At 46.2% G+C, this 13139-nt stretch overlaps 1 protein-coding gene across 2 annotated transcripts in view; it reads left to right on the top strand.

Moving 5' to 3' along the window:
- The window catches only part of LOC119450938 (uncharacterized), a 95714-nt gene that overhangs the window by 40722 nt on the left and 41853 nt on the right, over positions 1-13139 (top strand). For both annotated transcript variants that reach the window (XM_037714404.2, XM_049666361.1), the window contains exon 2: positions 6416-6601. In XM_037714404.2, the coding sequence (XP_037570332.1) occupies positions 6422-6601 (180 nt within the window). In that variant the 5' untranslated portion in view covers positions 6416-6421. The remainder of the gene's footprint in view (positions 1-6415; positions 6602-13139) is intronic.

Genomic DNA, 13139 nt, shown 5'->3' on the forward strand with positions numbered 1-13139 from the left:
GTCCTTTTTAAGATACAAGTGGCATGGTGACATACCGGGAATCAATGCTTGTTATTTCTTTATTCCAAAAATTATCAGTTGTACAATACTTGTGCCCCGATACAATGACGTATCTCTGAATCACAGATGTCACATCCTATCTGCCGTGTGAAATACTTTGCCACATGAAATGGAAATCTCATTGACATAATCAGTTATAGATTTTGCATTAGTTTTATGCTGTTTCTTGCAGTCTTGTCTTTCATGAGTACTTGCATAATATGGAAAAGGGTACCTTGACATTCTAAATGTTATCTATATATGACCACACAACTATTATTTTTTCCTAATCAGAGGAGGCTCTCGTGTCATTATATTAATTGAACTTCTTTAACAATGAATACGCGACAGGTACTTGCATGTGAACAAGTGTATGTAGCCTCCCAAAGGCAAGCACGTTTACGAAAGTATCTTTCAGTCATATTGGCAAGAAAACTTTCCCATAGGCTTTTTTTTTCATGCGAAAGGTGACCACACATTTCTTGATCTAGCAGACTGATCTTTTATGCTACAAGTCTGTGCTGTTTTCCTTGCAACAAGTAGTTTTACATATGTCTACAACATGTAGGTCCTTCATCGGCTATTCTTTTTTTTTCTACAACTTTGATGTTCTCTTGGGAACAATATATTGCACGTTTTTTAAAGCTAGCCATTCAGAGGCCATTCTTTCTTGAAAAGCTTCTTTGCAGCCAGGCTCTAAAGTTGTTGATAGACTGTTTATGTCGATTTTTTTACGTAACAATCAGTAGTCTTGCATTTAAAACTTATCCTTTGTGCCCAATATTTAGCTCTCTTTTTGCACTAGTTAAGGTGTGGTACCCAATTTTTTTATATGAAAATAAATATTGTTACTACAGGTACGTGTGTTGTCGTATGACTATTGAATATTTGATAAATAATATTTTATTCAATTCGTATTTGAAAACGTTTACATTCGCCCACCTTTACTTCTTGTACAATGCACAAAGAGGCACGCAAGCCATAGTGGTGCTTAATGAAGTCTCTTTTTGCTGCATGTAATAGTGGCAAAAAGCAGCTTCTCACAGGGAACTTGAATGTGTTGTCTTGTGTATTGTTCTTCTGCCATATGTATTCTGAATTGATAATTATATTACAGACAGATATATAACCTCTCAATGGAACAGACATTTATTTGATACACATGAACTCGCACCCTGTTCAGCTGGCTTTCAGTTACGCTGATTGTGGCCAGCCTCTATAGAGTATGTCTGCAATGTGGTATGAGGTTATGTGTGCAGTGCTACTGTTAAGCCAACTATTGTTCTCACAGCAATGTATTAAGTAAGGTTATTGCATAATTATTATTAAAAAAAGACAGCATTAGCCCAGGTTTTAAGGGTGAGAAAATGCTTGGTGCACTTCACCAAGCATACAGACAGCATATAATGTGACTACATACCATGTGCTAGTTTGTATTTACAAAGTGTTCGCAAAATGGGGAAGGTGGCAGTGAGACTCCTTGGGGAAGCAACACTTCAGTTGTACTGATGGTACGGCATGACCATATAATTTCCTTATTGCTTGGTTAAAAATATGGTGGGTTACAACCTATGAAATGCCACACCAGCAAGGCTGAACATCCATCCTTACTTTTCAGTGGTTTAAATACGCCACTGTGTTGTTGAGCCTGTGTTGTTGAGATTTCGAAATATCGCCTCGTGTGCCACGTTGTCAAATGCCCCCTTCAGGTCTAGCGCGAGAATGGCCCGTGGTGTGTGGCAGGGATGACAATCTCCTTCTTCAATTGCATTAGCACGTTCTGGGTCTCAAGATGTCGTATAAAGCCAAACATGGGGTCTGGTATTTGCTGGGTTTCGTCCAGGTGTTGTTGGAGGCATTTGAGTACTATCCTTTTCATGATTATGCTTATGCATGATGTGAGGGATATCAGCCACAGGTTGTCAATGTGCGGGGACTTGCCCGGTTTGGGGATAAAGCGTACTCCAGCTGTTTTTCATTCTTGTGATAGCTTGCGTGATGTCCAAAAGTCATTGAAGGGGTCTAGAAGCGTCTCTAGGGCCTGACCTCGAAGATTCTGGTCAGGTCCGGGGGCACTGCTTCGCCGGCTTTTTTCATCAATGTAACAACGACATAACACAGAACGAACAAACACGAGTGCTGTGTGACACGGTCATATTCCATCATGTAATCAATTGTACGCTCACTTTTAACTTGGCAGCTACTAAAAAAAAACGTAAGTAAATCAACAAGCCGTAGTTGAATATTCACTCGCGTGCTCGGTGATGATGAGAAGTGACTTGTCGATCTACACAGCTGTATTCCGCGATAATAGATATGAGTATGTTAATATACGGGGCGTTCATTTTAAAGTGTTACGGAATTTTTAAAAATCGCCTGTGGCAGGTAGCATAATTCTTATCGTTGAGCTGGGTTATTCGATGAGGTGGACATTAGTAGCACAAAAAATCGAAACACTTATTCAAGTAACAAAAAGCTTGCAAGGTGAGCTTGCAAGACGCATCCACTTGAAATGAATTTCCAGGATGACGCCAGCTTTGAGATATTATTTTCCAAAGTGTGGGACGAAATACATGGGCATTCCAGTTACTTTAGTGCTTCAATGTATAAAACAGCATTTTGGTAAAAAAGTAAGTGGAACAACAGTGCATTTTTAGGTCGAGTTTGATGGCACATATCTCCAAACTGGCGTCATTCTGGAAATTCATCCCAAGTGGATACGCCTGCCAAGCTCACCGGCTCCAATTCGTAAATCACAATATGCGCTGTACAATAATTAACTAAGAAGTTGATTAGTCATTTTTTTAATTAGTTCAATATGGGATTTCTCGTGTTACTGATGTCCGCCTCATCGAATAACCCAGCTCAACGATCAGAATTATGCTACCTGCCACAGAGGATTCCTAAAAAAATTCTAGAACTTATAAATGAACACCCTGTATAACGCTGCGGCGCTTCAGCGTGCTACGCTGTTGCTGTGACAAATCCCTTGTTCATTGGCTTAAAAACGCACGCGCGGTCTTGCAAGCTTTCGCTAGCACATCTACAAAAAATGCGCCGTCACGCCGCACACGACCGAGTACATAGCGATGTATGTTGTTACAACAGTATGCGGTAGCAATGATTTAAAAAAAAAAGAGAGGAAAACGAAAAAAAAAAGGCGCAGGTAAGATCACTGCATAGTGTTCGAGAGGTGGCTCAGCGCGCCAACACAACACATGCAGTCAACAAAGTATGACAGTGCAAGAGTTTTGCGTTTTCGCCGTGACGCGGAAGCTTGAACCCACGCCGACAAAAATATGCCAGTGTCGTCTGCTGTTGACGATAGTTGCCGACTTAGAACATCTTTGCCCCGCCTCTCGGTTGCGGGCTCTTAACATACGTCGCGTCCCCAAATCGGAGTGCGGATGCCGGCACATGCGAACCGCTCGAGCTCACTAATCAGAAAATTACCTAATAAGAAAACAAACGTAATAACAAAATCCTGGCTCGGGCCAAAATTTTGCTGGTCGCCAGCACACACAAACGCTGCGACCGCGCTGTTGCATGTTGCCAGTCGCTGGTTATCTGTTTTGCCAGCCAGAGGGCGCATGCGTACGGCACCGCTCGCGCCGGTCCCAGCGTGAATCGAATTTTGTGCCCGGTTGCTCCAACCGCCCGCTGTCACGGAACCGCCAGCATGCGGTGCGGCTTGCGGCGATGTGCGGCTCGAGCGTGTACAGGCCTTAAGCGGCGGGCTCGATAGGAAAGGCCACCAGATCGCGAAGCGATTAATGCGCCGCAACGATGGAGGTACCACGCTCGGAAGGCTAATACTTTTACAGTGGCGCGGATGCGAGATTCCGCCGAGACTTCGTGGGCAAAAGGTTTGGCTTCAGTTGGCCTGTGTGTTACCGAGTGTGGTTTGAAAACGAACCTTCTATGTTTCTCTCGTCCTTTCCGAAGAGTAGGCAGGCGTTGTGCCCCTTCTGGTGGCAGTTGCCAGCCTTGCTTCTCGCTTTCTCTTTCCTGTGTTTATGTTTTCAAATCAAATAATAATAATAATTGAAAACGAAATATCGGTGATTGCGAACATTCGTGACGTGACTAAAAGCGACACCGCGATTGCCACGTTTGTGCGTATAGTGATCTTAGTGTAGTTCTTTTACGGCTCCGCTGGTAGCCCACATTCACAGAGTGTAATGGCTGCGATATTTGCAACTGAATACAGTGCAGTAGTAGCCCGTTGATCGTGAGTCATCTCACAATGGCAGCTATCACAAATAGAACACGTTCGAACCGCACTGATTCGCAATGACACCGCTACCATTCCAAGCTGCCGCTGGGAAAATCGGCTTTCTGCACATACCAGCGGGAGGAGGAGTGCGGCGTGCTGTTTGGAGAGTATGTTGCTCCTCGCCGATAAAATGGCCTCTTTTGTCGCAGTGGCACGTAGGCTCTATGCAGGATTGGCTAAGAATGGGAACCTACACAAGGCCAAATCAAAGAAAATCAAAGCACGATTGCACAATACGAGGAAAAGGAAAAAGCGACAGGACCTTTGTCGTCTTTTGCTGGCGCTGTTATTTGTTACCAACTATAGTCTAAACCCATACGTCAGTCAGGATGGAAAACTGGGCGTGTTGGTTTAGCATTATATAGACTCCACATGTCTGGTCGCACCGAGGATCGTGCAGTGTGTCGAGTGCCTTCTTAACGCTGCATGTCCACTAAACCTTTTTGGATGAAGGTTTTGTGGGAATATTGCTGGAGGGCAACTGCTAGCTATCAGAATCAAGTTCATCCGTTTTGTAATAGAAAACAATACGCGAGCGAACGAGATCCACTAGCACGAGTAAGAGCGGTAAACCTATAAAAATTTACGAACAGGATCATTGCTTAAGCAGCATAAAAATGATCATAAAATTGGTCGTATTACAACGTACTCGACACATAAATATAGGCAGAAAATACAGCAATTGTACACTCTAAACACAATGGGCATGTTGGGCAGTGCATGTGTTGTCCTCTCGACCATCGGATTTGCTGAGAAGCATTTTTTCTTAAACAGAACTGAGGCCATAATTTGCAGGTTGCTTCGAGACACTTTATAACGACATATACATGTATGGGTAGCGTGACCAATGAATTGTTTATAACGGAAACTTCAGTGCACTCGCCAAAGGGATAAATATTTATTGTATTTGCTTTGTTAAAACAGGGTAATTTAATATTTGCGCAGTAACATTCACTGAGGGTGTATTCAATTGATATATCCTGAACAATTTTGTTCTTTAAGCCCCTGAAAGCAGTTGCACGGTATTAATAGAGGTTAAACTATCGCAATAATTTTCATGTGAAGGATTTGAAGTGGCAAGTATTATGTTATACTAATACTTTCCTATGAAAACACAAGAACGGAGACGCCACGAGAACGAAGTAACACAATATAGAGCCCTTGTCATAGTGTCCTAGAGCGTGGGAGCACGATGTTGCGCGTTGTGTCCGCTGCTTCGCTACCAAGTCGCTGCCAAATAATAGTGAGGCTAATGCGCCTCGCTAATTAGCTTTTGTTATCGGTGTCCGCACGCCAGGGAGTGGCGGTCTATTATCGCCGCGAGTGATGTTTATCGCTGTGGTCTATTGCCGGCGATCCGGTAGCGTGGGTAGGCAAAGCCACTCCCGGCGGCGCCTCTGGTAGAAGCTCACAGGAGCGTTTTGCTAACGGGAGCTGTACTACCCAGCACTACCATAGGCTGTATGAACCGGCACAGTGGCAGTGCCCACAAGAGTGAAACTGTCCTCTAGTGTTCGCTCTATGAAGCTGCGATTTCTCTTCATAATATGGCACACCGCGCAATAGCGGGACAAAAGATTAAGGGCCCATTCACACTTGCGACTAGGCGAGGTCGCGCGACCGATTGCGACTGGCGACCAGAAAGCTACTCAAGACGAACGATGTTCACACTGACAAATGCGACCGACGAGTCGCTAAACCGAAATGTCTCACGATATGCCGTTCACGTCTGCTTGAAATGTCATCGCCGCGTAAAATAAGCGTCAACATTTACGGATGTCCTGTTTCTTCGCGTGTGATTGGTTCAGCTGTTCTGCGACTGCGGTCGCGCGGCTGAAAAATCGAGCAATGAGCGGCTGGCCCGAAACGGTCGCATTTCGAGAAAAGCGACCATTTGCGACTACTTGCGACTGGTCGCGCGACCTCGCCTAGTCGCAAGTGTGAATGAGCCCTAAGGGACGACACAGTGCCAGTGTCGTCCGTTCCCTTAATATTTTTGTACGGCTATCTGCTCTGTCTTATGTTGCCGTACGAGCAAACCTGGCTACCAACTATTATCTCTTCCTGTGGCACAGCAGCGATGTTTCTGCTTATGCCCAGTGATCCATGCCGTCCAACGTGGAGTTGAAAGCCCGGCTGGCTGACCGGTCCGGTCTGCTGGAACGCGTTCGCCCCATGGCACGCTCGCACTCGGCGCTGCGCCAGCAGGACACCTATTTCGGTGCAGTGCAAGGAAGGCTCAAACTGCGGTGGCAGGAGCTGCTCGCCGACAACGGAGATGTCCAGGTGAGAATCATCTGACGCTGATCTCGTTTTTCAGCCGCCGTCATTATACGGGACACCTATGACAGGTAGTAAGAGAACTCGTCGCAGAGCCGCGGAATGGCAATCCAGCGAAACGCTGAAAAAACTCGGCGCTAATGCATTGGTAAACTCGGCGGTAATGAAGTTCCACTCAACGTGAAAGCTGGGGAAGTGCGGAGCAGTTATTCGCTGGAGTTTCTCTTGTGTTTATATTGTTTTATCCCGTGTTTATCTTGTGTTTAGCAATCCATCATCACTTTTGACACGTGTGCTAAGGCACAACTGGTGGGAAACCGCCATGCACATGGAGCCAAAGCAATTTCGAATGATGGAAGTGATCTTAACGAATTTCTGTTAATTAATAAGCATAATGCTTGATTATTTGTGTCCTAAATTATTCTGAATCATGTTAATTTATTTTGAACTGGTTTTGATCAATTCTGCACTTGTTTTGACTCTGTTTTGAGCACATATTCTTGAGAGTGATCACGCGACAGACGCCGACGCGGATAGCTCGGGCCCCTGAAGCGCTAGGCTCTTAAAATTAATTTCTGGGGTATTACATGGCAATAAACTGCGGCTTCAATCCAAGCTGTGAAGGTGGATGGACAGCGAAGCCGTAAACGACACCCACAACGATTACCCATTGTGACGTCACTTGAATGAACACATGTGGCTCTAAAAAGAGTGAAACCAGAGACAAGTGAAATGTACTTAACCAAACCCTTTATTACTTCACAACGACGTTATATTCACGCTGTTCTTCTGGTGTCTTTATTTGCCGTGGTCTACCCATGGTAGCCTGGAATGAACTGAATGATTTGCTAGACCGTGGTGACGTCACTACGTGATTTTTATGCTGTTGAGTACTTTTCCACTCGGAGTAGCTTACGCGACCGTAATCTTTACCGGGAAACACACGCGAGAGAAGGAACGTGCGTCGCATTATTCGCAGACGTTATTAGCATACATTATACGGTTTGCACTACACACGAGGGCTTTGAATGACGTCAACCCATTTCGAAGCAGCTACAAACCTAATCTTTACCGGAACGTGTCGGAGGGTGCTCCCAATAATCACACGCGCCTTATCATCCATCATGTGGTTCTGATGCCTGTTTTGTGATTTTATTGCGAGAGCAATTAAATGGACAATCCAAAGCCGATTTATGTCGTCGGCGTCGCCGTCGCCGTCGCCGTTGCTGCGAGGGGCGCGAGGGACGCGCGCTTTCACGTGGAGCGAACGCACGGCGGATAGCAAACGCGCGTTCTGCGCCGTGCTCCATGAAGGGCTGCATAATTAAGCGTCTCTTTTCTCCTTTACAATCACCATATACATATATATATATATATATATATATATAGAGAGAGAGAGAGAGAGCAAACGCGACTTCTTCCGTCGCGCGAAAGGCCGTGGGGTGACGGGAGGGAGGAAGGGAAGGCGACGTTTAGCTGCGGCACGAAATGCCTATTTATATAAAAGCGTTGCACGGCGAGAAGGTGGTAAAGACTTCCGACGCTGCTCGACGAGTGTCCCGTTCTCGTCGAAAACCTCCTTGCCGCCCCCAGAGGCACCGGCAACAGTCACCAACGCCGCGCGCGTTCGGTGCGAACGCGGGCAAAACGCCGACGGCGTCGACAACAGTTCTGCGTGTTGCTGGTGCTGCTGCATGTGCAAGTTTATACAGTTGATAAAACTACTATCCTTATTCCGTGTAGCTCTCTAATAATTTGCTATCGCAATTGATGCTTCGCCTTTCAGGTGAAACTGCGACAACTTTTTTTATTAGTTATTACAGTTAGCACGGGTTAAGTCGTAGGCTCGGTTTGAGCGGTGAATTAAATTTTATGCGTAAGTGTCAAATGACCCATTAAGCGAAATGCAGCTCCACTAACGTGAAACCTGGGGACGTGCCAAGCATGCAGTGATGCGCCGCTAATGGGCCCATACTGCGTTAAGCAATGACTCATAACCCCGTAAACGCGGCCTCCCCATTGCGACGACAGAAGAGAAGTGAAATTCTACGCCGGAATGATGAGCGGCAACGCAGCCAGCTGTGGAAGACGACGACGAATGCCGGAGCGCTCGGCCCGCGCTCGGCACGAGCGCGCGCGAGCACGAGCCGCTTGTTTACCGTGACATTCTTTGCTTACGCCAACGACACGAAAATTTCCTTGGCTGGTAGAGGTATACTAAAGTCGCTAGATTTTTTGCTGAAAGCAAAAAAATATCTAGGGAATCTAGGGTATACAGCTTCGCTATAAAATACCGCAACTGTGGCCTAGTGGTGGAGCGCTCGCCTCGGCTGCTGGAGGTCGTGGGTTGAATTCCCACCGCGGCCGGCACCAACTGGTTCGCTCAAAATGGGCACAAGTGCAACCCGGCCTGGCGCTCAGCTTTATTCAGAGGTGATACGCTTTGAAAGGAGCCAGAGCCCTTAAAATTCAGCCGAAACCCTCACCACTTGCGCTGCGTACCACATAGCTGCAATAAACAGACAGTTACGTACAAAGGCTCTTCAAAAGTGGGACAATTCTCCCATGCCATTGTTGCTCTTTTGCCGCGAGAGTGTCAATTGTAATTGCTTCATCCATTCTGTAGATTTGCACACGCAGAGGTAACTGCTGATTTCAGAGGTCCATTTGACTTCTAGAAAGGTATGGGGCTTCGAGTCCCATGCACTTAGCCATGCACCCGCGAACTTATCAGCAATTTACTTTAGCGTCATACACTTTACAGAATTTGATACCATGCTGCACATTTTGGTGGATTTCTTTAGACGCACATACAAATGTACAGTCGTCCGCGTAGATGAGAACTTTCATTGCGGAATATACGATACTTATGTCTTTCATTCCAGCGTCGTTCAGAATAGTTCGGCACAAGGGTTCCAAGTACATAGAAAGAAGAGCTGGGAACATAGGGTATCCCTGCCTGACGGATCTGTTGAGCCGATTGTCGGTGTCGCTTGCCCGCTGACAACCAAACGTTTGGACACTTAATTGTCTGGGGCAGATGCATGTATACTTATACCTAAGAAGCTGCAGTGTTGCATGCCTTGAGGGGAATATCTATCGAAAGCTGTGCTCAGATCCACCTGCAACATCTCTGCTCTGGATTCAACAGCAAAGCTGGCCTCACAGAGTATCCGTATGATTACCGCTGATGCGATAATTTGATGCTGTGTGATGGATAGTTCGTGACGACTGTAGCGAAGGAAAGTCGAGCCTATAATTTTAGCGAAAATTTAGTTATCGGTTATTAAAAGACTCATGGCATGGAAATCACTCAGTGTCGGCGCTTACTTCGTTGGCAGTAAAACAGTACAAAAGCGTCGTTGCGTACACGACGGCAGCAACCACTGTTTAAATACGTCATACCACACATCACGCATTATCGGCACTAATTTCGGAAAGCATTTATTATAAAGCGCAGCGCTCAGTCCATCAACTCTTGCCGTTTCCACTTATATACAGCCCATTGTATTTCGCTCTCTGATGTGCACTCATTGGCTAGCTGTTTTGTTTTAGCAATGATGCGATTTAACTTTCAACCATACTTTCTTCGTCAGTTCACGGTCGCATGCTGTTGTGACTCGGGGTCGAGGACGAGAGACGAGCTCTTGGAGCGGACGAAGAGCAGATGAAAAGCTCTATACAATATGTACAGATATAGCAGGTAATTGCATACAAGTAGCTGTTAGAGTGAACCAGACCGATGGGGCGGATGGTGGCGACTCTCCCTAACAATTTGCCGGTTCTCCCTTAAATCCTTTTGGCGACTCCTCGTCGGCAGGAACCAGGCGGGGCGGGTACTGACGTCACCCGCGTCGCATTCCTCTTTCGTGGCGGGATTAGTCTTGGTGCTCAGAAGAACGCCACCGTTCTTCTGAGCACCAAGATCGTCACCGCGATCCGTGGCTTTTATACAATGCGTGGCTTCCATATTCCAAGTCCTTGGATGCCTGAGTACACTGGATGTCACGATGCAATTTGAGAATACTGTCGATAACTTAGCAGTGCTTCTGTTCTCTTTGTCGTGCCGCGCGCTCTCTCTCTTATACAGCGCAGCTCTCAGGCGCCCGTTCCTGCGTCGGCGGCGTAACCGAGCGAACGAGCACAGCGAAAGGTGAAAGTGAACGCGGAGCGCAGCGGGGGATGAAAGACGTGAGGAGGAAAGCGGAGAGGAGGGTGCAGCGGAACCATGAGGTGGAAAGCAGAGGACGGTATGGCGAAAGCGTGAGAAGAAAAGCGCATATAGTGCGGCGACGATGGCTGACGAAATCTCGTCTGGTCGGGAAGAGTCATGGCTGCTTTGTTAACGTTGTGAATAAGGCTCCCGTGTGTGGCCGAAACGTCAGTTAAGGGGGAAAAATTCACCTTGGTCGTCGATGGCTACGAGATGGCGCCAGAGTAGCACGTGTCGTCTGGTAGATCTGTCGGCGGTGGTTGCTGTGAATCGCGCCCACGCGCCACCCACACGCTAGCTCTCGCGATCTCCACATTAGCGAGACAGATTGTCCGCGCCTACCAATATATCGCGAAATGAAATTAAATTAAGGGGGGTATTCCAGTAGTGAAGTATCTCGAGTAGTATCTCCAGTATCTCCAGTAGTGAAGTATCTCCAGTAGTGAAGAAGTGGTACTGGAAGCACTGGAGGTAGACATAATTTCAAAAGAAAGATTACCGTTCCTGCCTATTTCACTGCAAAAGAAGTATGAAGAGGACGGATTCAAGCTGGCTGACGTTTCATGTAAAGGCACATCATGCATAGAAATTGGAATACTTATTGGACAAGACGAGAAAGAAGAAGACGGCGGGCTCCAAAGGCGCGCGCGCTAAGAAAAGCAATAAAGAAAAGAAAAAGAAGAATCTTGATTTCGTTCGCATCGAACGCAGCTGTCTCGTCTCGTTTCTGCGACATGGTGCCGTGACCAGGATTTAGCGGCTACTTCTCTTCCGACTGGCCACGGACTACCAGAACGACGGACTGGCCACAGAAGACGGACGAAGAGGAGGCCCGAGAGCGAACCAACGGCAGCGAGACGAGACATCGACGGCAAGGAGCGGCACGGACACAGAGGGCGACCAAGATTCGGATGACGTCTCGCCGCTAGAATATGTAAGCGACCAGCAGTTTCCTCAGTTATTCAAGATGAACAGAGAAGTGATTTTGAAGAAGCGAAAAACGCTGAGGACGCAAATAACAAATCTAGTGAGCGATGCTGAAAAGAAACTGGAGGAGAATCAAGATCCTACAGCGATGTCGCTGATAGCCAGCCAGATTAAAGGTATTGCAGACTCGCTAAAGAAAGCGGACGAGCAGATGGAGCAGTTCATAACGCCCGAAACAGCTGACTCGGAGTTTGCGAAAACAAATGAGTACGAGCTAAAGATAATAAGTGCTCTGCACAACATCAACGCGTACCTTTCTCGGCAAGAAGTACGGCAAACAGCGAGGGAGCAAACCAATTTCAATGGCGAAACTAGACAATCTCAGCAAGCAACAATAGTGAAGCTACCGAAGCTAGAACTAATGAAGTTTGACGGCGACAAAATGAAATGGCAGAGATTTTGGCGGCAATTTGAAACAGCTGTACACGAAAGAACCGACTTGAACGAAAATCAGAAATTTACGTACCTTCTGTCATCACTAACCGGAAAAGCGGCAGCTGCCGTGGAGGGACTACAATTTTCCGACAGTAACTATAGCAACGCCATTGATATACTCAAGAAGAGGTACGGAAAAGATGACGTGCTGGTAGAAATGCACATGAAAGAACTGACTAACTTGAATACAGTAGCGAGCTGCAACGACATTGACGGTTTAAGAAAGCTGTCACAAAAGGTGCAAGTGCACATACGTGGATTGGAGTCCTTAGGATTGAAAAGCGAGTCCTATGCATCGATGTTGCTTCCTATCCTGAAAAGAGCTTTGCCAGTGGATATGTACATTGGATTCCAGTTAAAACAAAGAGAAGCGTTCAGTGGATCTTCATCACGAGATCAGAATGTGGCTATACGTCAAGAAGATATTCTCAGGCGCTTGATGAAATACATCGAAGATCAAGTAGAGTGCAGAGAGGACTTGTCAACAGAAAGGAGAGAAAGCTACAGCCACAGGGCTGAGAGTAAGCAGCATACAAGAACTGTTAATTTTCAAAGTACAGCTGCAAAGTTTTGCATATTTTGCGACAATACAACTCATTATACTGATGATTGTAGGAAAACAATGCCTTATGAAGACAAGAAAATGAAGTTCAGAGAGGTAAACAGATGTTTCCGTTGTACCAGGCCTCGCCATACTGCTAAAATATGTAAGGCAAACATTAGGTGCAAGATATGTCGAAAATGGCATGCGACGTCTATGTGCCGAAGCAAAGAACTGACAGCACAGTGTGCAACATGTACTCTTGGTGAAAGTGAAAATCAAGAAGAGAAAACATCTACATGCCAGTTTATGAACAACTCATCAAGTGTATTTCTGCAGACTGCAGTTGCATTAGCAGAAGGTAGAAG

The sequence above is a fragment of the Dermacentor silvarum genome, chromosome 4 (genome assembly GCF_013339745.2).
Source record: "Dermacentor silvarum isolate Dsil-2018 chromosome 4, BIME_Dsil_1.4, whole genome shotgun sequence".
Taxonomy (NCBI): Eukaryota; Metazoa; Arthropoda; class Arachnida; order Ixodida; family Ixodidae; genus Dermacentor; species Dermacentor silvarum.